Source organism: Mus caroli, chromosome 2, assembly GCF_900094665.2.
Source record: "Mus caroli chromosome 2, CAROLI_EIJ_v1.1, whole genome shotgun sequence".
NCBI classification, from domain to species: Eukaryota; Metazoa; Chordata; class Mammalia; order Rodentia; family Muridae; genus Mus; species Mus caroli.
In genome coordinates, this window is record NC_034571.1 from 114,832,786 (window position 1) to 114,859,174 (window position 26,389).

General features: G+C 36.1%; 1 protein-coding gene across 1 annotated transcript in view; it reads left to right on the forward strand.

Annotated features, from left to right (window-relative positions):
- Ctdspl2 (CTD small phosphatase like 2) overlaps positions 1 to 25,907 on the forward strand; it is a 54,435-nt gene extending 28,528 nt beyond the window's left edge. The window contains exons 6-13 of the mRNA XM_021155484.1: positions 534 to 612; positions 2,903 to 3,014; positions 7,605 to 7,691; positions 17,780 to 17,842; positions 17,947 to 18,026; positions 20,253 to 20,379; positions 21,105 to 21,200; positions 23,859 to 25,907. Of these exons, the coding sequence (XP_021011143.1) occupies positions 534 to 612; positions 2,903 to 3,014; positions 7,605 to 7,691; positions 17,780 to 17,842; positions 17,947 to 18,026; positions 20,253 to 20,379; positions 21,105 to 21,200; positions 23,859 to 23,924 (710 nt within the window). The 3' untranslated portion in view covers positions 23,925 to 25,907. The remainder of the gene's footprint in view (positions 1 to 533; positions 613 to 2,902; positions 3,015 to 7,604; positions 7,692 to 17,779; positions 17,843 to 17,946; positions 18,027 to 20,252; positions 20,380 to 21,104; positions 21,201 to 23,858) is intronic.
- The last annotated feature ends 482 nt before the right edge of the window (positions 25,908 to 26,389 follow it).

The window sequence follows — 26,389 nt, forward strand, 5'->3', positions numbered from 1 at the left end:
AAAAAAAAAAAAAAAAAAGAAAGTCCCTACAGAGCCGGGCGGTGGTGGCACACGCCTTTAATCCCAGCACTTGGGAGGCAGAGGTGGGCAGATTTCTGGGTTCTAAAAAACAAAACAAAACAAAAAAGTTCCCCGCAGACTTTCCTGTGGGCCAGTCTGATAGTCATTTTCTTGATTAAGGTTCCCTCTTCTAAAAGGACTCTAGGTCTTGTTAATAAAAAACTAACAAATACACTATTTGGGTTTTTTTGTTTTTGCTGTTGTTTTTATTGCTGAACATTATCTTCAAATAATAGTAGATTTCCTCTTAGTTCATAGACATCTTAATTCTACTTAGCCATGTAGTTTGGCATGTTGATAGCAGTAATTTTCTTTGAGTGTAGAGTTGTTTATTTTCTTAAATTTGCTTTTAAGTGATCTTTATGAATTATTTATGTGGTTAATCTAAAATACAGGAAGCTCCTTGTAGGAATAATAAAAATGTGTTTTTTGTGACAGAAGAGTGAAAGTAATCTTTTCTTCTTCCTAAATAGCACCAGTGACTCCAGAGAGTGGATACTCGTCAGCCCATGCAGAGGCCACCTATGAAGAGGACTGGGAAGTATTTGACCCGTGAGTTGTTTCCTGGTTATCACGTTTTCTTTCTTGAACAATTTTCAGTTTCATGATAAAACTGGAAATGTTATTTGTTTAGTAGAAAATCTTAGTTTGGATATTGAGTTTCAACTTTTTCTCAAGTCAGCAGCACATAACAAGATACTCTCTCATGATGTTGAACATTGAACTCCATCTCTCATTCATCTGGCACTCCTAAGGGCTAACCAATACTCTGCATTGTTTAACTTAAGCTTTATATTTTCTTAATACTATGTTTGCTAATCTAGGTATATTAGATGCATTTTTAATAGGATATTTCAACATAAAAGAGATAATCTCATGAATAGAGGCATCTGTTTCACAAAGAGCTTGTGATCTTGAGCTGTGGGTATTAGTACTTAGTGAGTTTTTTTAGACACTAATCTTTGTACTTTCTTACATGTTTTCTAAATTAGTTTACTGGGTTAAGTGTTGAATTATTCATGGCTTCATTGCTGTGACAAAATACCTTAGGGAGAGTTTTTGGTTCACATCTTGAGGATGCAGTCCAGCATAGTGGGGCTGCGACAGTGAGACCATTCTAGTTGTACCAGGCGGGGTCTGAGGCTGCTGGTTACAGTGTACTCAGTCAGAAAGCAGAGAGAAGTGAATGGTCTCTGTTGCTAGCTTTCGTCTTTTTTATTCAGTCAGGACCCTGGTCCATGGTTTGTTAAATCTCTTTGGAAAGACCCTTAAGACACACAGAGGATTTTAGTCTTATAGGTGTTAGATTATTGCAAAAGTAATAACAGCCTTAGCATTGTCGGAATACATCTTTTGGTACTGAAATACTTAAATAAATACTAAAATCAAATGAGGACATCATTTTAGTGACAGTTGTTACATCTTTTTCTTTTGGTAATGACTTATTGCTTAATATATGCGTTTTGTTTATTTTTAGATAGGGTCTCACTATGTAGCTCTGGCTGACCTGGAACTCAAAATGTAAACCAGGTTGGCTTCAAATTAACAAGTGCTGGGGGGATCAAAGATCTGAGCCACTATGTCCAGCCTTTGATGTTTAGTTTATATTATAGAGGTGATAAAAAACAAAAAGCAAATTCAAGCCATTTTCTTACTGAGTTTAAAACGTGTTGTAAAACATGACACAAACTCATAACATCAATAGAAAATTACGTTTTGCAATGGGAACTTAAAGAGGAAGAGGTAATGGCTGGTCAGCAAAAGTTGACAATAACCAAGTTGAGAACAATCATTGCCATCGATCCTCTTACAGCTACACAGGAAGTTACTAAGTAGCTCAGTATGTACTCAGCAGTCACTTAAGAATAGAAATAAATCAGAAAGGTGAAAAGACTTCTTAAGTGGGTGCCTTGTGAGCTAATGGCAAAGAAAAACAATATGTCATTTTGAACTTCCTTATTCTAAGCATCAAGGAACTTAATTGTGACATGCAAAGAAATATCTTAAGAAGCTCCAGAGCACTTCTTAGAGCCAAATATGCACTGAAAAAAAGTCACGTGGGTAGTGTTTGGTGGTCTGCTGCCAGTATGATCTAGACAGATAGTTTGAGTCTGAGCAAAGCATTACATCTGTCTGTGTTCTGCAGTCTAGGAAATGGGTTGAAACAGTATAGTACTTCAAAGGGGGCTTTTTTTTCAGGGAAAACTTTAATACTACCATCAGCATGCAAAAAATGCTGTCTAAGAATTCGTTGAGTCCTGAGCAGTGGTTCTCAACCTTCCTAATGATGTGACCCTTTAATACAGTTCCTCAAGGTGTAGTGACCCCAACTATAAATTTATCTTCATTTTACTACTTCATAACTGTAATTTTGCAATCATAACTATTCCTGTTATGAATTGTAATGTAAATATCTGACATGTAGAATATCTGATTTGCAATCCCTGTGATTTTACTCTAAAAGGGTTATGACCCACAGGTTGAGAACAGCTACACTGTAGGAATAAACAAACTTTACTACTTGTAGGTTAAAATGTGTTAATTCTTCCTACTGGGGAGATGTATGTGTTTGAGTCTAGTTATGGCTTAAAATTCAGTCTGGCATAGCAGTTCCTTTTGTGCCAAAATAATAAATCTAGTGGGATAGACAATGAAGACTAGCCATCTCAAGTCTGCTTTTATTTATTTTGTACTTGGAAGATTGAACCCAAGGCCTTGTACATTCTAGGAAAGTTGCTTTATAGCTAAGCATATGACAAGCTAATTAAAATTTAGAATTTAATACTATCTTCTCTGTATAAAACATAGAAATGTTGAAATTTTCTTAAAATTTGATTTATAGCTATTATTTCATCAAACATGTTCCGCCTCTGACAGAAGAACAGCTAAATAGGAAACCTGCTCTTCCTTTGAAAACAAGAAGCACACCAGAGTTCTCCCTGGTCTTAGATCTGGTGAGTGTGATCTTTATAGGTATAAAGAATAAGAGCTAAAATTCAAAATTCAAATGAAGAAGCATTCATTATATTTAATGTAAATATGTTCTGAGTATTTTGAACTGTTTTATTTAGGTACCCTAGCATTAGACCAGTTTGTTTGAGACCAGCACATTTTGAAAATACATAAGACTTTTACTTTTGCATTTAAATGAATTTTTTTTTCTCTACATTCTTGAGACCCTGTGATTTGTTTTTAAGTTTATTTGATTTTGATTTTGAGGTGTTGGGTATTATTCCAGGGTCTGATTATGCAAGACAAGTGTTATTATTACTACATTTATCCTAAGCCTACAAAAGTTGTGTTTATTATATTTTGTCTGCATAGAAACAGCTCCCTGGACCTGGAGTTATTGAGTAGTTGTGAGCACCAAATTTTCTTAGTCACTGAATCTCTCCAGTTAATATATCTCCCTGTAATTTGATTGTATTGGAATGCCTAGCATTAAGATTTCCTCTTATTTTTAGAATCTTGTTTTCCTGAAATACAATTTGACTTCAGTAAGTTAACTAGCCTGGGCTGGCCTCAAACTCTCCCTGTAGCTTAGGATGATCTTGAACTTCTGAACCTGCTACTTTGACCTAAGGTGGGCCATGTAGTACTATGCCTGTGTCTGGTGTTAGGGAGTAAAGCTAGGGCTTTTTACATACTAAACCCTTTGCCAGCTGAGCTTTATCCTTAATTACCAAGCAACTTTTAAAATAGACTTGATTTTTTTTTTTTTCATTGATGTGACTTAAAAATTTTTGCATACCTGGAATGAGGTTTTATATGCTTTTAGCCTGAATTGTGGAAGAGGCCGAGACACACAGAGTAGCTTGTGAGGGTTTGGGCCCAGGCTAGGCAATTTAGAAAGACTTTTGTCTGAAAAAACTTATTTATACTATTGGGTAGAAAAGAACTTTGAATTAAATATTTTATGTTTTGCTAACCCATTTTAGTATTTGTGTGAATACCACATTTACTGTTTGCTTATAGTTTTCTGATATCATCAAAAGATATATCTAATGAATTGTGCTGGAAAACATTTTATTGTTTAACACTTATTACTGGTATCTCATTAATAGAAATGTGATTTAGTTCTCAAAAGTATCTTAAAGAAAAGCCAGTTCTTTAACTTTTTATTGTTTGTTTGTTTCTTTGGTTGGTTGGGTTTTTGAGACTGTGTTGTCCCTGGCTGTCCTGGAAACTCTGTAAACCAGGCTGGCCTCCCAAGTGCTGAGATAAAAGGCATATGTTACCATTCCCCTGCACATTTTTTAATTAGTGCACAATATTTATGTTTTTATACTTCATAATCATAGCCTTTACAATTCAGAGATGTAAAAGAAATAACAAAAATTCTAAAATATTTTTAGAGAATATATGTAAAGAAAAGAAAAAATTAAAAGTAAAACTGGTTGTGACTAGTTCAGGACAAAGAAATGGAAGAAGAAATTAAAGAGATTTTGTAGTTGGGTTAGACATAAAGAAATTTGTCGATATTTTATTCTGAGGTGAAGGTTAAATGCAGAGGGAAAAAAAGAGAAGTGTCTGAGAATGAATCGTTTATTAAAGTAGGTGAAGAATTAATATAATTAAATATGACTTAGTTTAGAAAAAACCTAAGATGCTAGGAGTCTTTGAAAATGCAGTTTTATTCTCTCTCTCTCTCTCTCACACACACACACACACACACTATATATATATATATATATATATATATATATATTTACAAGTATGTGACACACACAGACATGGATTTACACACATTTTGTCTTTGTTACAGGCTCACTGTGTAACCTCTGCGGGCCTTGAACCATTATTCCTCTTTTAGTCTCATAAGTACTGAGAGATACCTTGTTATATACCTTGACTTTCATTCTAAGGGTATGATATTTTGAGATAAGATCTTGCTGTGTAGCACAAGTTAGCCTAACATTTGCTTTATAGACCAGGCTTACCTTGAATTTATTGCAGTCCTCCTATCTCAGCCTTCCAAGTGCTTGAGATTGTATACCACCACACCTGACCTCTTTTTTTTTTTTCTGTTTTGTTTCTTAAATATTTTCTTTATTTACATTTCAAATGCTATCCTGAAAGTTCCCTATACCCTCCCCTCGCCCTGCTCCCCTACCCACCCACTCCCACCTTTTGGCCCTGGTGTTCCCCTGTACTGGGGTATATAAAGTTAGCAAGACCAAGGGGCTTCTATTCCCAATGATGGCCGACTAGGCCATCCTCTGCTACATATGCAGCTAGAGACATGAGCTCTGGGGGTACTGGTTAGTTCATATTGTTGTTCTACCTATAGGGTTGCAGACCCCTTCAGCTTCTTAGGTATTTTCTCTAGCTTCTCCATTGGGGGCCCTGTGTTCCATCCAACAGCATCCACTTCTGTATTTGCCAGGCACTGGCATAGCCTCACAAGAGACAGCTATATCAGGGTCCTTTCAACAAAATCTTGCTGGCATATGCAATAGTGTCTGGGTGCACACCTGGCTTCTTGTTTTGGTTTAGTAGTGTAAGCAGGGAGCCAAGTGTATTAGCACTTACACGGCAGTTGGAAGGCTCAGGCAAGGAGAGTTCAATCTAACTGTATAGGGAGAAAAAAGAAGTTGAGGAATATAGCTCAGTGGTGGCAGGAAAGTTACTTAGCATGTGAAAGGCTTTGGATTTGATCCCTGTCATTGCCCCAGATACATATCTCACACATAGCCACATATCCACATGTTTATTTAGAGACATTAAAAAAAAAATAAATCCGGGGCTGGTGAGATGGCTCAGTGGGTAAGAGCACCCGACTGCTCTTCCGAAGGTCTGGAGTTCAAATCCCAGCAACCACATGGTGGCTCACAACCATCTGTAACAAGATCTGACTCCCTCTTCTGGTGTGTCTGAAGACAGCTACAGTGAACTTACATATAATCAATAAATAAATCTTAAAAAAAAAAATAATAATAAATAAATAAATCCAAGGGTGGTGGTACACACCTTTAATTCTGGTGTTCAGGAGGCAGATGTAAGCAGATGTCTTGAGGCCAGTCTGTCCTACAGAGTAAGTTCTAGGACAGCCAGGGTTATACCAAGAAATTCTGTCTCAACAAAACAAAACAAAACAATCCCCAAATAGTAGTGTGGAATTATAAGATATGATCAATCTTTTTTTTTTTTTTAATTTTTCGAGACAGGGTTTCTCTGTTCCCCTGGCTGTCCTGGAACTCACTCTGTAGACCAGGCTGGCCTCGAACTCGATAATCAACTCAGAAATCTGTCTGCCTCTGCCTCCCAAGTGCTGGGATCAAAGGTGTGCGCCACCACCGCCCGGCATCATTTTTCATTTTAATTGATCTTTGTTGTTGTTGCTGTTTTGTAGCCTGCTCAGTGCCAGGATTAAGGGCGTGTACCAATACAACCCAACAGTTTTAGTAGATCTTAACTAAGCCCTTTGAAAAATTTGAGGATAGTTACTGGCAGCACATTTTACTTTTGAGATAGCCTAAGCTATCCTTGGGCTCATTATGTAGCCAAGGATGACCTTTTGGTTTTCCTGCCTCTCCCGTCCTAAGTGCTGAGAATAATGGGCATGTGCCACTTTCCCTGGTTATATGGTACTAGGAGTCAGTTTGAGAGCTTGATTTTTCCAACTCACCTGTATCCCCTGTCCTTTCTAAAATTTAGGTTTTAAGAAATGTATTGATTTAACATTTTTCTTGAACTGCTTTCCTATTTTTCTTGTTCTTGGTAAGAAATCAGGATCTGATATTCAGATATGATAAGTTTTCGTTGGGTATTTGGTTGATGAAATATACTCAGGTATAAGTAACATCTAATCCTAAATTAAGATTCTTTTTCATAAAAAATTTGAAGATGAGTTATATGAGAAAACAAAGTCTAAGCTTTCATGAGCTAATTGCAAAGAAATGTAATTAGTATATGCAGATTGCAGTTGCATGTGGTTCTGTAACCTTAGCACTCAGGTGATACAAGAGGACTGAATCATGAATTTGAAGACCGCCTGGACCATAGAGTGAGACTGTCTTCAGAAAACTAAGAAGTAGCCGGGCGGTGGTGGCCCACCCCTTTGATCCCAGCACTTGGGAGGCAGAGGCAGACAGATTTCTGAGTTGATTACTGAGTTCGAGGCCAGCCTGGTCTACAGAGTGAGTTCCAGGACAGCCAGGGCTACACAGAGAAACCCTGTCTTGAAAAACCAAAAAAAAAAAAAAAAGAAAAAAGAAAACTAAGAAGTTAAATTAACAAGGAGTTACAAATGTTCTTTAACAAAAACCAGTAGTTTTCAGACTTGAATCTGCTTTAGAGGTAACTGAGAAGTGTATCACAGCCCATGGAATGGGAATCATCAAAGAGAGCTATACTTCTGGAGGGCTCTGATGCTGTTTATTGCTCTAAAAAGTATATTTGAGAACCACTGACTTTAGGTGAAATCTTGGCCTAATCTTCTATGTCATATACAACATAAATTCCACAAAGAGTGATGAATACTTCATCAAACTGTTGTTTGAAATTTCTGTTAATGTTTTGTTTTTCTCTGTGTTTGTTTTAAGGATGAGACACTAGTGCACTGCAGTCTGAATGAGCTAGAAGATGCAGCACTCACTTTTCCAGTCCTTTTCCAAGATGTCATTTATCAGGTAATTTTAAGCCTAATTTTTAAACTATTAGGTAACATTCTGAGTGAAGAAAAAATTTTTTGTGATGTTCAGTGTGTCTTTCTGTAGATTTATTAGTAGTTTTATCAATATTTTAATGGTTTATTAACACAAAGTAGTAGCATTATGCTAGATAGTTAATGTGAAACATTAATTTATAATAAAAAAATACTAACTTTTCTGACTTGTGATCTCTACTAGTTTCATAATCTTTGCCAGCAGGTGGAGGCAAGGAACACTGATTCAGATCCCCAAGAACAACTTGCCATGTTAAGACTGGGGATTTTGTCTTTATTTTTCCCCATAAATCCAATTAATAATAATAATGAAATATTCATTCCTTGTTGGTCATTTTTATTTACTACAGTAATGTTTTCTGTAAAATTACAGTTCAATATATCTAATTTATATTAATCAGAGAATTCAAGGAATCCTGTAGTTACTGCTTTATTATTAGGTACAAGCGTTTTTCTCATCTTTGGTGGACAGGTTACAGTGCAGAATATAAATATTGTTAAGATTTTACTGTGGATTATCTGTTGGCCATACTTTTATTAGAATTTTTATCAGAGGATTGGCTTAATTAAGAAATGACTATACAGCCAGGCGAGGTGGCGCACGACTTTAATCCCAGCACTCGGGAAGCAGAGGCAGGTGGATTTCTGAGTTCGAGGACAGCCTGGTCTGCAGAGTGAGTTCCAGGACAGCCAGGGCTACACAGANAAACCCTGTCTCGAAAAACCAAAAAAACAAAAACAAACAAACAAAAAAAAAGAACTGCAGAATCCTTTTGTGTGTTTGCATTTGTTAACATACACATAACATACACAAGCTGCTTAAAGATTGGGAAAAGTCAGTAATTTCTTGTCACAAGGAAGCCACCTCAGGATTAATAAAGCTGCAGCATTTGCTACGTGAGTAGTGACCAGGTCCCTGGTTTGCATGTGTTCTTGGTGGGCAAGTACAAAGTGGTTATGATTTTTGTTGTTTAGCGGTTTTGGTGTTTTGTTTTTGGGTTTCTTTTTGGGGGTAGATTTCAGTTGTTGTCTTGTAGGACTTATAAGATTTTAGAGTTAAATAGATGTTTCAGGGCTACTTTGCCAAATACTTTAAGTAGTCATAAATCATGAGGATTTAATTTACTGTGATCCTCATTCTAATTTAATCTAGACGGGTATTCTATATAATATCTGAGTAGTATATCCCTCTCCTTTATTCTATATAATATCTGAATAGTATATCCCTCTCCTTTATTCTATATAATATCTGAGTAGTATATCCCTCTCCTTTTAAAGTGATACTAGTCCTGATACATTATGAGGGGAAGAGGAAAAGATACATAAAATAATGGATTTTAAGATTTTCTTATTTTGAATTGTTTGGTTTAAGATCTTTTCTGAATGAGCTGTTCCCTGCCAGATAGAGTGCTCATCTTTAATCCACTTAAGGGACAGGAGTCTTAAAGCCAATATAAGTGATGCAGCAATATCTTAGTGCTCTGTTTTCGATGCAGTAGCCTTGTTGTTTATTCTTTGTAGTTTGGTTTTTATTCATTTATTTTGAATGACTTTGAAAACTTGTTTAAGACCTTTGAATTTCACAAGGAAAGCTTATTTGAGAATTCTTAAGTTTCTCATTTTGAAATTTATCTCTTACAAATGGCTTCTGGGTTGTTCTGTGTAGTTTTGTTGGTGGTGGTAGTGGTTTTAGTTTTGGGTTTGTTTTTTTTTTGTTGTTTTTTGGGTTTTTTTTGCTTTTTTGGGTTTTTTTTTTTTTTGAGTAGTGAAATAAATATGGAAAGTGGATTCATTTGGCTCCTTTCAGTATGGATATGCTATATTGAAATTTTTCTTATTGCTTCCACCATTTCTGCATTTTCTTTTTAAAAGTTGCTATTATGTGTGGACCTGGATAATTGTATTTGTTTGAAAAAAAAAAAAACAATACATATTAACTAAGGCCTAGAAAGCTATACAGTATATTATACCTACTTTTGTAGAATTAGAAAAACTACTTTTTCACCACATATTTGAGTTGCACTTTCTGAAAGTGAACAGAAAGTAACCCAGCCATCTACACAGCAATGAGCTTGATGTTGAGTTTTAGGAGCTATAGAGACGATTGCAGTTTTATTTACTTTATGAAGGACATAATTCCCTCAACTAAATTTTTAAAGATTGTCCATATTAATATTGAGTAACTCCCTTGGATTTGTGGTTTTGACATAGCTTTTTAAAAATGGAGAGGCCTTTGGTTTAGGACTTCCCCCCAGTTTTTTCAGACCAGCAAGCTCCCTTTAAACAGGGAATGATGTCTTTTAAACTTTCAGTGGTGTTGTCTCCATCTACTGGCAAAGAAGAATATACACAAGGGTCTGGGATGAGCTAAGAGATTTTGGAGAAACCACATTATTAGGTAAGATGTAACTTACATATCTAACCACTGTAATGTAACATGGCTCACTTAAAGGTAGAAACCCATAAAATACTCTATATACTCTTATTTTAAAATAATTTGTTGAGGTGAAATTTACATAGCACATTCATGGCACCTGCCTATATGTTCTTAAATATATCTGTTCTATAGCATCCCATTCTTGTGTGTGTGTCTGTGTGTGCATGTGTGTGTCTGTATGAGTCTCTGTGTGATGCATGTGTGTGTCTATGTGTGTTTGTTTAAGAATTAGCTTCTTGTTGTGAATCAAGGCAAGATAAATATCCTTTTTTAGGATTTACTTTTAGTTTGTGTTCAGCTTGTAAAGGTTCATCTATATCTAATTTCAGTTCTACCTTTTATTTTTCTTCCACTTCAAACCAGTTTCAAGTTATAAATTATCTAAATCAGGAGTTTTAGATTTTATGGCTATTGTTGCAACCACTTTTTCTGCTGTTTCAAACCCGAAATGAACCATACATGAAAAGGAGATGAGCAGAAGTGGTGGCCTACACCTGTAATCCAGTACTGTAGTCCCAGTACAGGGGAGACTGTGGCAGGAAAATCATTGGTTTGAGGCCAGCCTGGGCTATATATATTACAGGTTCCAGGCCAGAGTGGGCTACATAGTGAGACCCTGTCTCAAAAAATATTCAAAACTATGGTTGTGTTCCAATAGTACTTAATATTCTAAAGAGTACGTGGTAGTCTATAATTGGCTAACAGGCCCGAATTTGCTGACCTATGACCTAATAATTATGAGAATATATACTGTAAATTTATAAAATTGCATTCTTAGGGGTCGTAATCCAATGTTCATTGGAATTCTTATTTTTATAATGAAAATTTGATAAAGATCTGATAATAGACTTTCTTAAGATTAAGGGAATTTTCAGGTAGCTACTAATCTTACAGATCACCATACTTGGTAATATGTGCTCTTCTTATTTTGGTGAATAGAAATAAGTTTATATAATATCACCCTTGGAATTTTCAGACAGATAAATTGTTCAAGTCTAAATTTAGTATTTACATGTCCACTTCTTTTGGAGAAAGAACAAAAGACCCTTCTCAAAGGTGACTAGTTACTCTGATGCTAGATGAGATAGACAGACTTGCTTGTGTATATAAGAAATATGAAAGAACTGACTTGAAAGTGAGTATTACACTCACAAAAGGTACAGATTATTTGAACTGCTGTACTATTTAATAAATACACACTTTTCCTAAAAAATTGTTGCATAGTGATTGAGAAGAGATTTGTTCATAAAATGTTACAGATGCATTTTATTTGGAAAAACAGGTGCATGATCACTCCAATGCACGTTTAAACTTGTAGTTAGTTTAATATTGACACATTGTCAGGAAATCCATCTCATGGTGTTACTCAGTTAAGAGGTCTCCACTGTATTTAGTTTCTGTTCCTGCAGATCCACCAATTCAAGACTCTAGGTCATCTCACTCCCTCTTCCATCCAGAAGATGACTGCTATCCACAAGCAGAACTGAATCAAAAGACATTTTTCACTTAGCTCTTGAGCTGAAACACCTCCTCAATGACCTTCCTCTGTCTCCATCAAGAACTGGAGCTCAGTTTTTTGAAGATGTAATAGAGCTACTCAGCCCAAATGTGGCTGATTGAAGACAAAGAAGATACCTCATATGTCTCACCACAGTGCATCAAACGCAACTGTGTTGTCCATCTCCTCATTCTGTACAGTAAGGCAGGGGCATCTGATTTTTTGACCGTATTCACCATTAAGACTTTAGCCAGTGAGTGGCTTTCTGAGGATCAGTAAAATCAACAAACTTTGGGTCAGCTGTCCAGAAATGAGACTATGGTAAGCACTCAAGGAGCTAGGATGCTGTAGGGAGCTTGTAAAGGATGCTTTCTTTTATTGGTAGAGGTTGCTTTTATGGGGAAAGCTGGGAGGAAGAGGCCAGTGGAGAGCCCAATGATTAGCAAAGTTTAGCTTCTTTGTTTTCTTGGAAGTCATATAGCTCAGGATATTTTTCACACCACAAAAAGAGAATTAGAAGTGTTATGGCCTCTAACTCTTCCTAGAAAAACCAGCTTTACTTTTGCTACATGAAGAGAAAAATATATATAAGTGAAAAATTCTTTTGTAAATACCAGACTACATTTTCTCTTTTATAAATTCTGACTTTATAATTATTTTGTTGCTGAGTTTTATAAACTTAATTTTATTGTCTATATATGTTTGTACATAATTATGCCTTGTATATAGTATTTGGGGTTATGACTATTTAATACTGATGTCACTTTTAATTAGGAGAGAAGAGTATTTGAATAGTAACACTGTACAAAATATTAAAAACAATACCTCAGAATAATTTTAAACTTTCCCATCCTTTGCAATAAGTAATCATTGGCACTATGTTTTCATAATAATTATTAGTAATATTTAGATTTAAAAATGATATAAATTAAACATAATTCTCTCTTTATCAAAAATTAGAAAATATATTTCATTGAGAATTCTTGAAGTATCTCTTTCAAATTAGGAATAGTTCATTGAAAAAAAAAACAGATTATACAGCCAGACAGGAGATACATGCCTATTCTTGAAGTTCAGAAGGCTGGACCAGGGAGAGTGAGTTTGAGGCTTGTTTGGGCTATATACTAGTGGAGGGATAGATGGACCGTGCACAGAAAGTTCTCATTTAACAGCTGACAGCTGATAGTTATTTCAATGTTCACTAAATTGAAGGGTCCACTATCTAGATTTTTTTCTAAGTGATTTTATTTAACTTTATGTATTTTTGACAAAAGGTCTCACTCTGTAGCCCAAGCTGGCCTAGAACTCATAATCCTTCAACTTCCTGATTGCTTGCTAGAATGATTTGTTATTGTTGATGTTACTGCTGCTGCTGCTGCTGCTGCTGCTGCTGCTGCTGCTGCTACTGGAGACAGTCTCACTGTGTAGCCCTGACTGGTCTAGAATGTGCTCTTGTAGATTCGGGTGTTAGTAGCACAGATATCCACCTGCCTCTGCCTCCAGAATGCTGGGATTAAAGGCTTGAACCACAATTCTGGTATATGCTAGAGTGTTTTTTAAAGGCAACATTTTTTAACATGGCTACTTTCTTTTTGCTCTTAAAATAATTGCATTCTCTTAATATGTCGTTAAAGTTTTATTTATGCATTTATATACTTAAATGTATGTACAAATAAATGGCCATTTTCCCATAATGAACATTATTATGTTTCATTGACAGCTTGATCATGCACAGTCAAATACATTAAACTTCACTTAATCCTATTTGAACTCTAAATCCCTTTTCAGATTGAGTTCTATTTCCATAGTTAAGGAAAAACTGATTGTGATGTATTAGCCCTTCTCTGTTTATCCCTAGATTTATTCCTCCTACAAATACTTTGTCTGCATCTAACTGGAACTAGGTGAAGCAAATGCTGATGTAGGTTATGAAGTTGAGGCCTCCATGGCTCCTACTAGAGTAGTCTTCTGTCCTTGGAGAAGATTTGGCCTTTGTTTCTGTGTTTGATACTAATGCTAAGAAAATATTAGTGGAACCAGTAATATTTCTCTTTTAAGAGACTGGATTCTCTTAAAAGAACTGTAAGTTATCTTTAGAACTGTGGTTGCTCAGTTCTGCCCCGTATGATAATACTGGCTACTGGTTAGATAAAGAGGTAGGTATTAATAGTTAACAGCTTTTATCACTTCAAATGTGGTAGCCACAATACCAAATGATTTATATGTATTATCTAACCTTCATAACTTTAGGATCCATATATAGATGAGGATACTAAGGTGTGCCTAAAGGTTGGAAATGGGCAGGGCCACTTTGCATGCTTGTGTATCTGTTAATGGAGGATATTTCCCCAGATGATGACAGCATTTAATTCCTCAAAAATTTGAGCATCATTTGTTTTCTGCTTTCAGCTACCCAAGTGCTGAGATCACATGTACTGACATGACATGCGCCACTGCACTTGTCTCGAGTTATTTAATAGTGTTCACTAATTATCTTTTATTTTTAATACAATCCCATTATGTAGCTGAGACTGGTATTAAACTCAGTGAAATCCTCTGCTTCTGCCTCTGGGTAGTGGGGTTAAAGACCTGTATTTCTAATGAGTTCTATTAAAACTATGTTCCTTTTAGTGCTATAGACGGAACCCAGGGCCCTATCTAGGCTGAGCACACATGTAAACCTTATTCTACCTTATAAATTTACTATTTATAAAAAAATTATAAATAGTATATCAACAAGTTCAAAGGATGTTCTAAACAAAAAAAGTACTGAAGATCTTTTTTGAGACAAATAGTTTATCTGTGTAGCCCTGGATGTCCTGGAACTTGCTCTGTAAACCAGGTTGACCTCAAATTCAGAGATCAGCCTGCCTCTGTCTCCTGAATGCTGTAATTAAAGGTGTGTGCCATCATGGCCAGTTGGGGGGAAATTTTTTTTTAATGTTAGTATTATACTGTCTGGGCTTAAAAATCATGTGAAATGTTTCTTTTAATATGGCTGACTAGTAGAAACTGCTTATCTGTAGGTAGGATTTTTCTTTGCTTCTTGGTCCTATTGTTAAAATAAATTTATCAAATAAGTTTGATCAATTTGTTAAATAACCTAGCGAGAGTTAACAATCAATTTATAAGTAGTTTTCTATGTAATTGACTTTTACTAAGTATGATTCTATTTGCATTTTTTAGTACTTTGTACATACAGTTAGGGAGTTTTCATTGACATGATACCAAAGAGGATGCAGAAAATAAGCTATTCCTTGTCAAGTGCTGTTAATGTAGTACACTATTTTCTTATGTAATTTTTCTATATAAAATTTAAATTTTAGTAAAACAAGTTTCTAATAGAGTCTAATGATTTGTTGTTGTTGTTTTGCTGTTGTTTTCTAGGTTTTCTTTGTGTAGCCTTGGCTGTCCTGGAACTCACTGCTAGACCATGCTATAGCCTGGAACTCACTAAGATCTGCCTGCCTCTGCCTCTGCCTCCAGAGTGCTGGGACTAAAAGCATACTCTCCCACCACTACCACTCAGCAGATTCTAATGTTTCTAATTTTTAAAACTTGGGCTTAATGAGGTGCTTACTTTTGAGTGGTTGTCAGTCTTACAGATAATAAACACTTACTACTATCAGTAGGCATTATTTTTAAACTTTGTTTTTGTTTTCAAAATACATTTGGTTTGTTGAGAACAGATTTAGACTGAGTAGCATTGCTACAGGTTTGCAAGAATATAGGTAAAGTAGAGTGAGCTCACCCTCTTGGTCTTGGGGAATTTATACAGTTAAGTTTGGTTGGGCATGGTGGCTCACTCTTGTAGTGTCTGCATTGAGAAGGCTGGAGCAGGAAGGATCACCCTAGTATCCAACCCATCTTGGCTACATATTAAGTTCTAGAGTAGTCTGGGCTGCACAGTAAGACCCTGTCTCAACAAAATAAAACGTTTTAGGTTTGAGTCTGAAGAAGGATAGTTGGTAGAAAATGAGGAGGGGGTACTTTAGAATAGATTTCTTTATGAGACTTAAGTTTGGAGATGGAAAACAGCAAATAGTTACTTGAGGAGTTAGGGTTTGAAGCATTTAAAATGTTGCATGTCGGTGCTGGAGAGATGGCTCAGTGATTAAGAGCACTGACTGATCTTCCAGAGGTCCTGAGTTCCATTCCTAGCAACTACATGGTGGCTCACAACCATCTGTAATGGGCTTTTTCTGATGTGTCTGAAGAGAGTGACAGTGTACTCACATGCATAAAATTAAATCTTTAAAATGATTCATGTTTACCTTTGTGACCTAATGCAATTAAATAATAAGAATTAAACTTTTAAATGTCAAGAACTAAATTTTTGAGGCCAACAAGATGGCTCAGCAGGGAAAGACTTGCCATGAACCCAGACAACCTCAGTTCCATCCCTAGGTCCAAAAAAAAAAAGGATTTTTGAAAGTTGTCCTTTGACCAGTGGCATGTACACACCACAAACACACCCTGCCTCCAGCAAATAGATTTAATAAACAAAAAAGACTGTATTGTACACTGATTCTCATATTCCTGTTTACATCTAATGACACAGACCATTTTGGGCTTATACCTCATCTCTTCTGGTCCTGCTTTTGATTGTGCCTTTGTATCACATGGTACAGCTCCCTATGGAGCTGACCTTTAAGACCTGACCTTTTTTTTTTTTCCCCCCTAATATCCTACCCTCACCCCCCACTATGTTATCTGTGTCTTACAACCTTTCGGTGACACATTTCTGATAAAGTGGTGACTCTGTTCTGCAGAGTGGAATGGTGATAGACAACTCTTCTTATTCTTTGTGTTCTCGGGTTAAGGAAACACTAGCAGTGTCCTCTTCTATCTTCAGTGCTACTTTTCATTCTGAAAGAGTGTCAGATTATTAGATGTATGTTACAGTTAAAGATAGTAATAGCATAGTAACAAACATAGTAGGGTGAATAACGCAATTACAGGTTCAGTCTAATCTGGAAGTCATTGGAAAATACTACTTTTCTTTGTTTTCTTTGTTGCATGCTTTTTTTGTTTTACCATAAAACATTCCCAGAACTGGCATTTTTGTCACAGGAACCTTTTCATGTAGATGACAGAATTGAAATTGAAAACTAAGCCTGCATTAAATGTATACTCAACACAGGCTTGCTATGACATCACAATCTTTTAACTCCACTTGCTTGCTTGCTTGCTTGTTTATGGTATCTGAAATCAATACCCACCTTTCAGTGGAGTATAAAACTTTTATAAAATTTAGTGACCAAGTGAATGTAAATGGAGGACTAGGAAGTCTTTAAGTAGTTTCAGTGATTATTTATGGCTTACATTTGTGTGCTTTTTCTGAATATTGCAGTGTATTACAGGAGTAATAGTGTTAAGAAATTAGATGGAAAATTTATATCTGGGTGGCGGCACATACCTTTAATCCCAGGACTCATGTCTCTGAGTTTGAGATCAGCCTGATCTACCAAGCAAGTTCCAGGATAGCCAAGACAACACAGAGAAACCTTGTCTCAACCCATGTGTTTATATATCCTGAACAGTGGGCTTTGAGAGCTGTTGTCTTTGTGTATTTACAATCTCAATTATCAAACCTACCCTTCTACACTAAAGGGGGAGGGCTGTATTTAAACTCACCAATCCAGATACCACATCCTTGACTATTCCTTATCTTAATATAAAAATTAAACAGTAGTGTTTTTAAGACTTTGTTTAAAAGAAATTCTGAGGAAGGTCATTGAGACAGGTCAGCTTAGAACTCGACACACAGTCTGCAAATGATTGGATGGATGCTACCTGGTTGGAAGATGGAGATGATTTGGTGGATCAAAATCTGTAATGAGGGAAATCTTCTATTTTTAGTTGAAATGCTTTTTGAAATTACATTTCAGTGAAATACTGTTATATTTTAAAAATAAAACAATAATTACTATTTCTCTAAAAGACCGCCTTAAGTGCTTTTGGTACATGAAGTATATTTGTTTCGAGTGGCACCCAGTAAATATTTCTATTTCTTAGGAACTTTTAAATTATAATATGTCCAAAATTAGAGCACAGTATCTTAAGATGGTTTCTATTTTATGTTTATTTGCTGAAAAATGTCTTTGCATTTCTTCAGGTTTATGTGAGATTAAGACCATTCTTCAGGGAATTCCTGGAACGAATGTCTCAGATGTATGAGGTAAATTTGCTTAAACTATTTTTCCCGTGTATTTTATTTTATTCAATATAGTACTCATATTTAGATCATGTGTAATTGATTACTTCTTTTCCCTGAATTTGTAGATCATTCTTTTTACTGCTTCTAAGAAGGTGTATGCAGACAAGTTACTGAACATACTAGACCCTAAAAAGCAACTGGTCAGGTAAATTTAATTAAGAAATAGTAGAAATGTCTGTCACTCATCTGTGTAATTACCTTAATTCTATTTCATTTTAATGGCCATTTGCTGTTGGCTACTATCTAGAGATTTATTGTGTTGAACAGTAAATGAATTTTTTAAGTCCCACAACTCTTTTAAGAGTTCCTAATTTAACTTAAGACAGACATTCCTTAAAGGGTTGCAAAGTCAAATTATATTTATTCACTGTTACATCTGTATCTTCATTTCTTTGGGAATTTCAGGGAGGGGATGGGAGCAGGGAGGTGGTGGAGGTTTTCGTTGTGGCCTTGTTTTACTTCCATGTCTCTGAGATAATGCTTGTTATACTGTCTTTGTAATGGCTTAGAGAAGTAGAAGCAGAATAGAAAAGATTGAAGAGCAGATTTACCTCCTCCCATGTAAAGAGAGTGTTACATGCATCTAACTGGAGATTAAAATCATTGATGTTATTCTAATCTGGACTCAGTTCCTTGAATATGCCATTACCCAGCAGATGGGAGTGTGTTTCTGGTTAGCAGGGATGCCTTGGGAGATTTTGAAAATCAATTCCATTATTTCTGTCACCTGAAGAGAGAATATCTTGCTCTAAGGTTTAGGAGTGAGGCTGAGTGATCAAGAGTAGAGAAAGGAGATGTAGGAAGCTTGCATAGAGAAACCCTATCTTGAAAAATAAAAAGTAGAAAAGAGGGAAAGAGAGAGAAAGTGGGTGACAGGTGGCTGAGACTTTCTCTGTCATTGCCAACTAAGGCTAGATTTTTTAAAACGAGTTGTGTATGCCTCTTAAATGTTGAACGTGGACAGAGTGGTGTGTAGAAAATACCTTTTTGTTTGTTTGNTTGGTTTGGTTTTTTGAGACAGGGTTTCTCTGTGTAGCCCTGGCTGTCCTGGAACTCACTCTGTAGACCAGGCTGGCCTCAAACTCAGAAATCTGCCTGCTTCTGCCTCCCTAGTGCTGGGATTAAAGGCATGTACCACCACGCCTGGCTGAAAATACTCCTTTCTTGAAATTATAAAACTAAAAGAACAGATCTGAGTAGTATATTGCTCGTAAAAATTTGTTTAGGATTAGTAAGCAAGATGAACTCAATCATTAAGTCAAAGGGCAAGAAGGTGAAAGACCCACAAGTCAGTTATCAGTAATACTTAAAGGATGATAATATATTGGTTATAAATGTGGATTGCATAATTAGTATATATGACTTTTCAGCTTTTAATAGCTTTTAAATTGACAGAATTTTCTATTTAGTTTGTAAAATTGGTTATTCGTTTACATTGGTAATATTTAAACCTGTTTTTTTGTTGTTTTTGTTTGGATTTTCGAGCTAAGGTTTCTCTGTGTGGTTCTGGCTATTCTAGAACTCATGTAGACCAGACTGGACTCAAACTAAAGAAATCTACTTGCTTCTGCCTTCTGAGTCCTGAGATTAAAGGAGTGTGCTATCACTACCACTGCCTGACATCAGTCGGCTTGACATCAGTCACCATTCTTTTAGCCCCCCCCCACCCCCCGGTCTCTCTGTCTCTGTCTGTCTCTCTCTCTCTCTCTCTCTCTCATACACACACACACACGTTTTTAAAAAATTGGTGTTTGGGAAAAGTTGAAATGATTGAATGCTTTGGCCTCAGCAGCAAGCATCTTTTCTCAAAAACTGTAAGGAAAACTAAAAAATTATTTTAATTCCAATACAAAACCATACCTTCTTATATTTTCTATTCTGGCATGTACAGGGATAGGGAGGCTGTGTGGTCTACTGGTTAGAGCAAAGGACTGGGAGCCAGGAGGATTCTGGGTTCCAATACGGGGCTAACCACAGACTTACTGTGATCTTGGGCAAGTCACTTGTGCCTCAGTCAACCATCTGGAAAATTGGTTAAAAAGCAGGACCTCGCTGACAACCAAATGCTGCATCTGAGCTGAGCTTTCCTGGGTAATTAAATTACAAAAACAACTTAGAGTTTTAATTCCCTTTTGTAACATTATAATTTATGACATGGTATAAACCAACATTTTTTAAATCATTGTAATATTTGGTGTTTTTTTTTTTAAGGTTTCAATAATTGCTATGAATTTTATGTTGAAACTAGCCCACAGCTTAGCCCTAGTATTTCTATTTCAGTCTGCTTCCTGAGAGGAAGGAATATTTAGAAAGTTTATTGCATATGGATGCTTCTGTGTATGTTTTAAGATGTGTCTTCATTTTTGTTTAGGCACCGGCTTTTCCGTGAACATTGTGTTTGTGTACAAGGAAACTATATAAAGGACTTGAATATCCTTGGGAGAGATCTTTCCAAAACTATAATAATTGACAACTCACCACAAGCCTTTGCCTATCAGGTGGGAAGAAGATTCCTATAAAAATTCAGTTGGATAAAATATAAAGAAGACAACTGCTGCCAAGAATAATATGATAGAAAAAAAAATGGGATTTTTCTGTGTACCCAGTTATTTTTTAGGATTAGAAATGCCAAATAGATAAGTACTTATGAAAAATGTCTTCTACGTGAACTCTACAACATAAATTAAGAAAATTTTATGTAGTAAATCTGAAGATAGAGGGTTGTAAATCATTTAATAGCATTTTGATATTTTATGAAATTATAGTTATAATCATGTTTAAAAACTAAAATAATCAATCAGATCTATTGATTTAAATAATTTGAAGTGTTTTTGTAGATGATTTTAGCAAGGGCTTGGTCTTTGTATAAGCATGTGCACACATAGGCTTTCTGATAGTGTTTAGGTTGAAGATATGTCTGTAGTCCACGGTGACTAGCATTGTTCTAGTAACTTGCTTGAATGAATATTGCAGAAGTGCCTTAGTGGCCCTTCTTTGTTGATTAACTTTGTATTCACCAAGGAAGTGAGTCACCCTGAACAATGAGTTAGCTGCATATTACTCATTTCGCGCTCTCTTACATTATTGAGCTGTCGGTGAAGCCTTAGTAGCATTTCTTTCCAGTGGAACTTTTACATCCATAGTTACTTAAGTCTCTTTCTTTAGTTTTCCGAAGCAGGCTAGTGTAGTTAAAGAGAACTTAATTATATATTTATTGTTTTAGCTTTCTAATGGAATCCCTATAGAAAGCTGGTTTATGGATAAAAATGACAATGAACTCCTAAAATTGATTCCATTTCTGGAGAAGCTTGTAGAACTGGTAAGTATATGGTCTATTTGATTTTTGTTGTTGTTAGTTGAACTATATTGAACAAATCTGTATGTGTATTGGCTTTTAAAGTTAACTGTAAACCAACTCAGAAGACAGAGGCATCAAACTCATCAGATTGAGGCCAGCCTAGGTTATAAACGTCACCAGATCCTCCCTAAAAAAGAACAACAGCAACAACAAGTAATTAACCAGTAGAAGATTGTGGCAGCGTGAAAGAGATTAGGTTGTGTTTGTTTTTTCATTTTAAAGAATTATTTATTTTATGTATGTGAGAACACTTTAGATGGCTTCATATACACCATAAGAGGGCATCAGATCCCATTACAGATGGTTGTGAGCCACCATGTGGTTGCTGGAATTTGAACTCAGGACCTCTGGAAGAGCCATCTCTCCAGCCCGTTATTAATTTTTATTTCATGTCCATTGGCTATTGGTCTGCATTTCTCTGTGAGGGTGCTGGATCTCCTAGAATTAGAGTTTCAGACAGTTGTGACATGCCTTGTGCTAGGAATTAAACCCGGGTACTCTGGAAGAAGCAGCCAGTACTCTTAACCACTGAGCCTAATAAGTTTAATAATATGCAGTAGAAATTGACCTAGTCTTATTCTTATATTGAAATAAAAGTTGTGAGTATTGTGATACACATGGGTCAGTTGATCCCAGCACTAAGGTGGTGGAGACAAGAATATGAGGTCATTCTAACCTTTATGGTGAGCTTGAGGTTAACCTGGGACTAAATGAAACTTGTGTCTCAAAAAAGTGTTTTATACAATTTATTTCTGTTTGTACATTGAAAAGATAAAGTATCTACAAGGCACTTGCAGCCAGTCCTCTGTCATTAAATGTACAAAAATAAGCAGAAGGAGTACCCTGTGGAGATCTTGTTGGTAGAGTAATAGTGAGCTTGGCCTTGCACTGTGAACCCAGACTCCAGACGTGCAGACAGTTCTTTGGATCAGTTAGCATAAGGAAGTCCAAAGCGTTTTTTAAAATGTTTTCCTTGCCAGGCAGTGGGAACACCTTTAATTCCAGCACTTTGAGGGACAGAGGGAGACAGAGAGGCAGATTGTCTGATGGGGTGAGACAGAAAACTACCTGGGAGGCTAGTAACTTGGGAGTTTCTGGTGAACATATGATTTTGATTGGAAGCAGAGAAATTGATTATCACCTGTAGTTACCGGGGCACTGAGCCTCCAATGAACGATGCAGCTGGTATTCAGAGGAAGTTTATTAGTGGCCTGAAAAATAATCAAAGAAATCATCAGGGTGGGCTTTTGTTTTTCTTGTTGTTTGAGGCAGGGTCTTGCTGTATAATTTTGATTGGTCTGGAACTTAAGTGTATTAGACTGGCCTGTATTTCAGAGAGATCTGCCTGCCTCTGCCTCTTGAATGGTACAATGCCCTGAAGGTCAAGATGCTTAAACAACTTCCTTTATTTTTTTAAGATTTATTTATTTATTTTTATGCATATGAGTACATGTACAGCTGGTTGTGAGCCTTCATATGGTTGTTGGGAATTGAATTTTTAGGACCTCTGCTTGCTCCGGTTGCTCTGGTCGCCCCACTTGTTCAGTCCCTGCTCGCTCAGGCCCAAAGATTTATTAAGTACACTGTAGCTGTCTTCAGACGCATCAGAAGAGGGCCTCAGATCTCATTATGGGCGGTTGTGAGCCACCATGTAGTTGCTGGGATTTGAACTCAGAACCTTTGGAAGAGCAGTCGGTGCTCTTACCCGCTGAGCCATCTCGACAGCCCAACAACTTCCTCCTTTAAGTGATGCATGAGGAAAATAATAATGAAGTCAGGAAGATTGGAAAGAGCAAGGACTCAGAAAAGGTTCCCGTTCTTCATGGATTTTATAAGAGAAATCCTTCTTCCCTTGGAGGCAAAAGCAGAATAAATAATATTCTCTCATGGAGGAAGGTAGCAGATTTCGTAATTTGTAGCCTCACTCGAGGTCCTAAACCTCACTGGCCACTGTTGTTTTCCTTGAACAGTTTTGAATTATGTTAGAAAGTATTAAAATGAGGCCTGTCAGACTTCACTGCTTCATAGGTTTCTTTTGTTGTTGTTGTTTACAGGAATTGTTTTCTTCTAGAAAATAGAATTTAATGGCACAACTCTTTTTTTTTTTTTTTTTTTTTTTGAGACAGGGTTTCTCTGTGTAGCCCTGGCTGTCCTGGAACTCACTCTATATTAGACCAGGCTGGCCTCGAACTCAGAAATCCGCCTTCCTCTGCCTCCCAAGTGCTGGGATTAAAGGCGTGTGCCACCACGCCCGGCTTTAACTGTTTTTACAAAAAGAAATTAAAATTAAAAAAAAAAAACGAAAACAAACCTTGAGTCTAAATTTAGGGTTTATTTTATTGTTATATTGTACTTAATACATAGTCGCCCCTTCATAGCCCTTTTAGAGTGGATCAGTATCCTCCATGATACCAATACCTACACATGCTCAAGTCCTTTAGAAAGTTTAAGTCGGGTGTTTGCATATAACTTTTAAATAACCTCCCACATGCTTGAAATCACCTCTAAAGTACTAACTAATCTAGAACAGCTAAATAAATGCACTGTGCTGTTTAGAGATTATAAGACAATCTCATAGAAATTATATGGCTTTTTAAAAGTAATCTTTTCTTCACACAGAATGAAGATGTCCGGCCTCACATCAGAGACAGATTTCGATTGCATGATTTGCTGCCCCCAGATTAAGTTCAGAGACTTGTCATATCAATGAAGGGGGGGAGAGAATGCAGGACCCTTTTGGACTAAGACAAAAACATTGCCATTACTGTTGAAATTTTGCATTTTTGTACCCCGTCTTGCTTTTCTTATCTTTGGTGCCCAATAATAATCAAGGGTTACAGAAAGAGACTATCTCAGATTGAACACATACAGTGGGTAGGCTAAAACAGAAGCGTCTGTAGAGTAGACAGCTCCAGTGAGACTTTCTATGTACAGGACATCTGCAGCTCATAACGAATTCTGTTTCTGCCACCAGCAGTTTGACCTGTAGTTACACAGGATTTTATGATAATAACAGAGATGAAAGTGGACTTTCATTTTCTCTCTGTTTGGTGCTCTCAGTGGGTTTGTAGCCACTTTTCTGTTACTTTACTATTCTCATTTCAACAGGAATGGCCAGTAAAAGTTGTTTTATTTTTCCTGTTAAGGTTTATAACCTTTTTACATTTCTGACCTGTATTAGATTAGAATCTCATGATGCATTCCTTTTAGTTAAGGCGCTTCATAGTTTTCTGGAAATAGTCAATTTTTAGGTTTTTTTTTAATTATACATTTGAATGGCCGTTTTCCTGCTTTGTCTGCCTGCATATTGTATATTTGTTTAAAAATATTCTCTACTTTTAGTCCATGTAAGTTTCATTTAAAAGATGCATTTATATTTTGTTCTGTAATATTCTACTGTAGGTGAAATCTTCAAAAATCAAGAGACTGGGTAGTTAAGAATATATGAATGACTAATATTCAAATGATTTGAACCGTTGTGATGACATATATTCCAGATGGTAATATCTTGCAATGGCACACATTTAATGGATAAAGGTATACCTCAGACTTCACTGTGCTCACTAACCTTTGAGGAGAACGAGTTCAGTCACATGTTGGGCTTGATTCAGTTACTGCTGCCTTTGGGTTTTCTCCAGGAATGAAGTATTCAGCACAGTGACTCAGTATTTTTACTTTGCATGGGCTGGTAGTACCTCTGTTATGCTCCCAGTTACAATCAGTTTAAAACTCTGTGTAACAGTTGTGGTACCTAACAGTAGCTATGCATAATCCTGTGGCACAGTACACTCCAGGCCACCAGTGCAGTTAATGTGCTCATAGTGGTTTTCTATGCTATATGAAAATAAGTCGTCACGCCTTGGTTCTCTAATGCAGCTACCACAAGAGGTTGATATTTTTATAGTGGCGTGTAATCTCCTTTTCAGGAGGCTTTTTATGGAAGGTAGAATTTGTAAAGTCAGTATGCCTTGCCTCTCAACTGCATTAGCACGCCGCAGGCTCAGACTGTTTTTGTGTAAAGGATGTCAAAGAACGGCACTTTTTCTAAAGAGAAGTTTGATATTTTGTATGCTTGTTAAGAAAGTACAGTATTGGAAATTAAAGGTGGACAATTGATAATTGAGGAGTATGTCAGTTAATTTTTTATGTATATTACCTGTTTACTTGTACAACTTATTGTACAAATTACATGCAGCTTCATTTTCAAATGAATCCTTAAAATAAGGAAATCTTTTTAGGAAAACATTTAATTTTTGTATTTTTGATTTTAAAGGCATGAGTTGTCAGTTTTCCGTGTATTAATGAAGATTTTAACTTTTCATCAGGTTGAGTGTTTTCTTACGATATTATCTGTTGTGTATGTAGTTAGCATATTGTGTCACGGAACTGTTTAAAAATCTAGCATGTAGAGCAAGCCTGTTTTGTGGAAAATCCTTATTCATTAAAAAAAATAATCATGGCAGATTTTCTGCAAAAAAAAAAGCAAAAGCATTTGCAATTCAGATTTTTTTTTTATTTAAAAAAAAAGGTATTTTGCTTGCAGGAACAATACTACAGATTCATTTTAATGAGAATCTTCGAAATGTATTTATCTTTAGGGCACCTGGGCATCTTTATGCTGTTTGTCTTATGTCTTTCTTGAAATAAAATGTAAATATGTTACCTTTACATATGCTCTTTCTCAGAATTGTGAACCTAGTTAATATCTTCTTGCCCCCATCATTTTTATGCTTATACAGCAAACCCCAAAACCTGTACAAGATTGAATTTTTGACATACATAATTGTTGAAAACTTACTTAATCAGGAATTAAGTAAATACAGTCTCAAAGCCCTTCCCACAACTTAAAAGGGGAAACACTTATACCATAGTGCCTGTGGGCACTTTAATAATAAAAAAGCAGGCCCGTGCTAGGAGAGTGAGCTCCTACTCAGCCAGTAGGTGAGTCAACAACAATACACTTTTGTAGAGAAATGTAATGTGGGAAAGTTTACATGGCCTGAGAGTTGAGACCAAATTAATACATTATTTTTTTCTATTACTTTGAGTAATTCTAAAGTTGTTGATAACAAAGTTTAAAGAAGATTATAAAGAAGTTTGCTGGCTTCATTTTAATAGGTTTATCTTTCAATCATCTTTTCTTTGTTGGT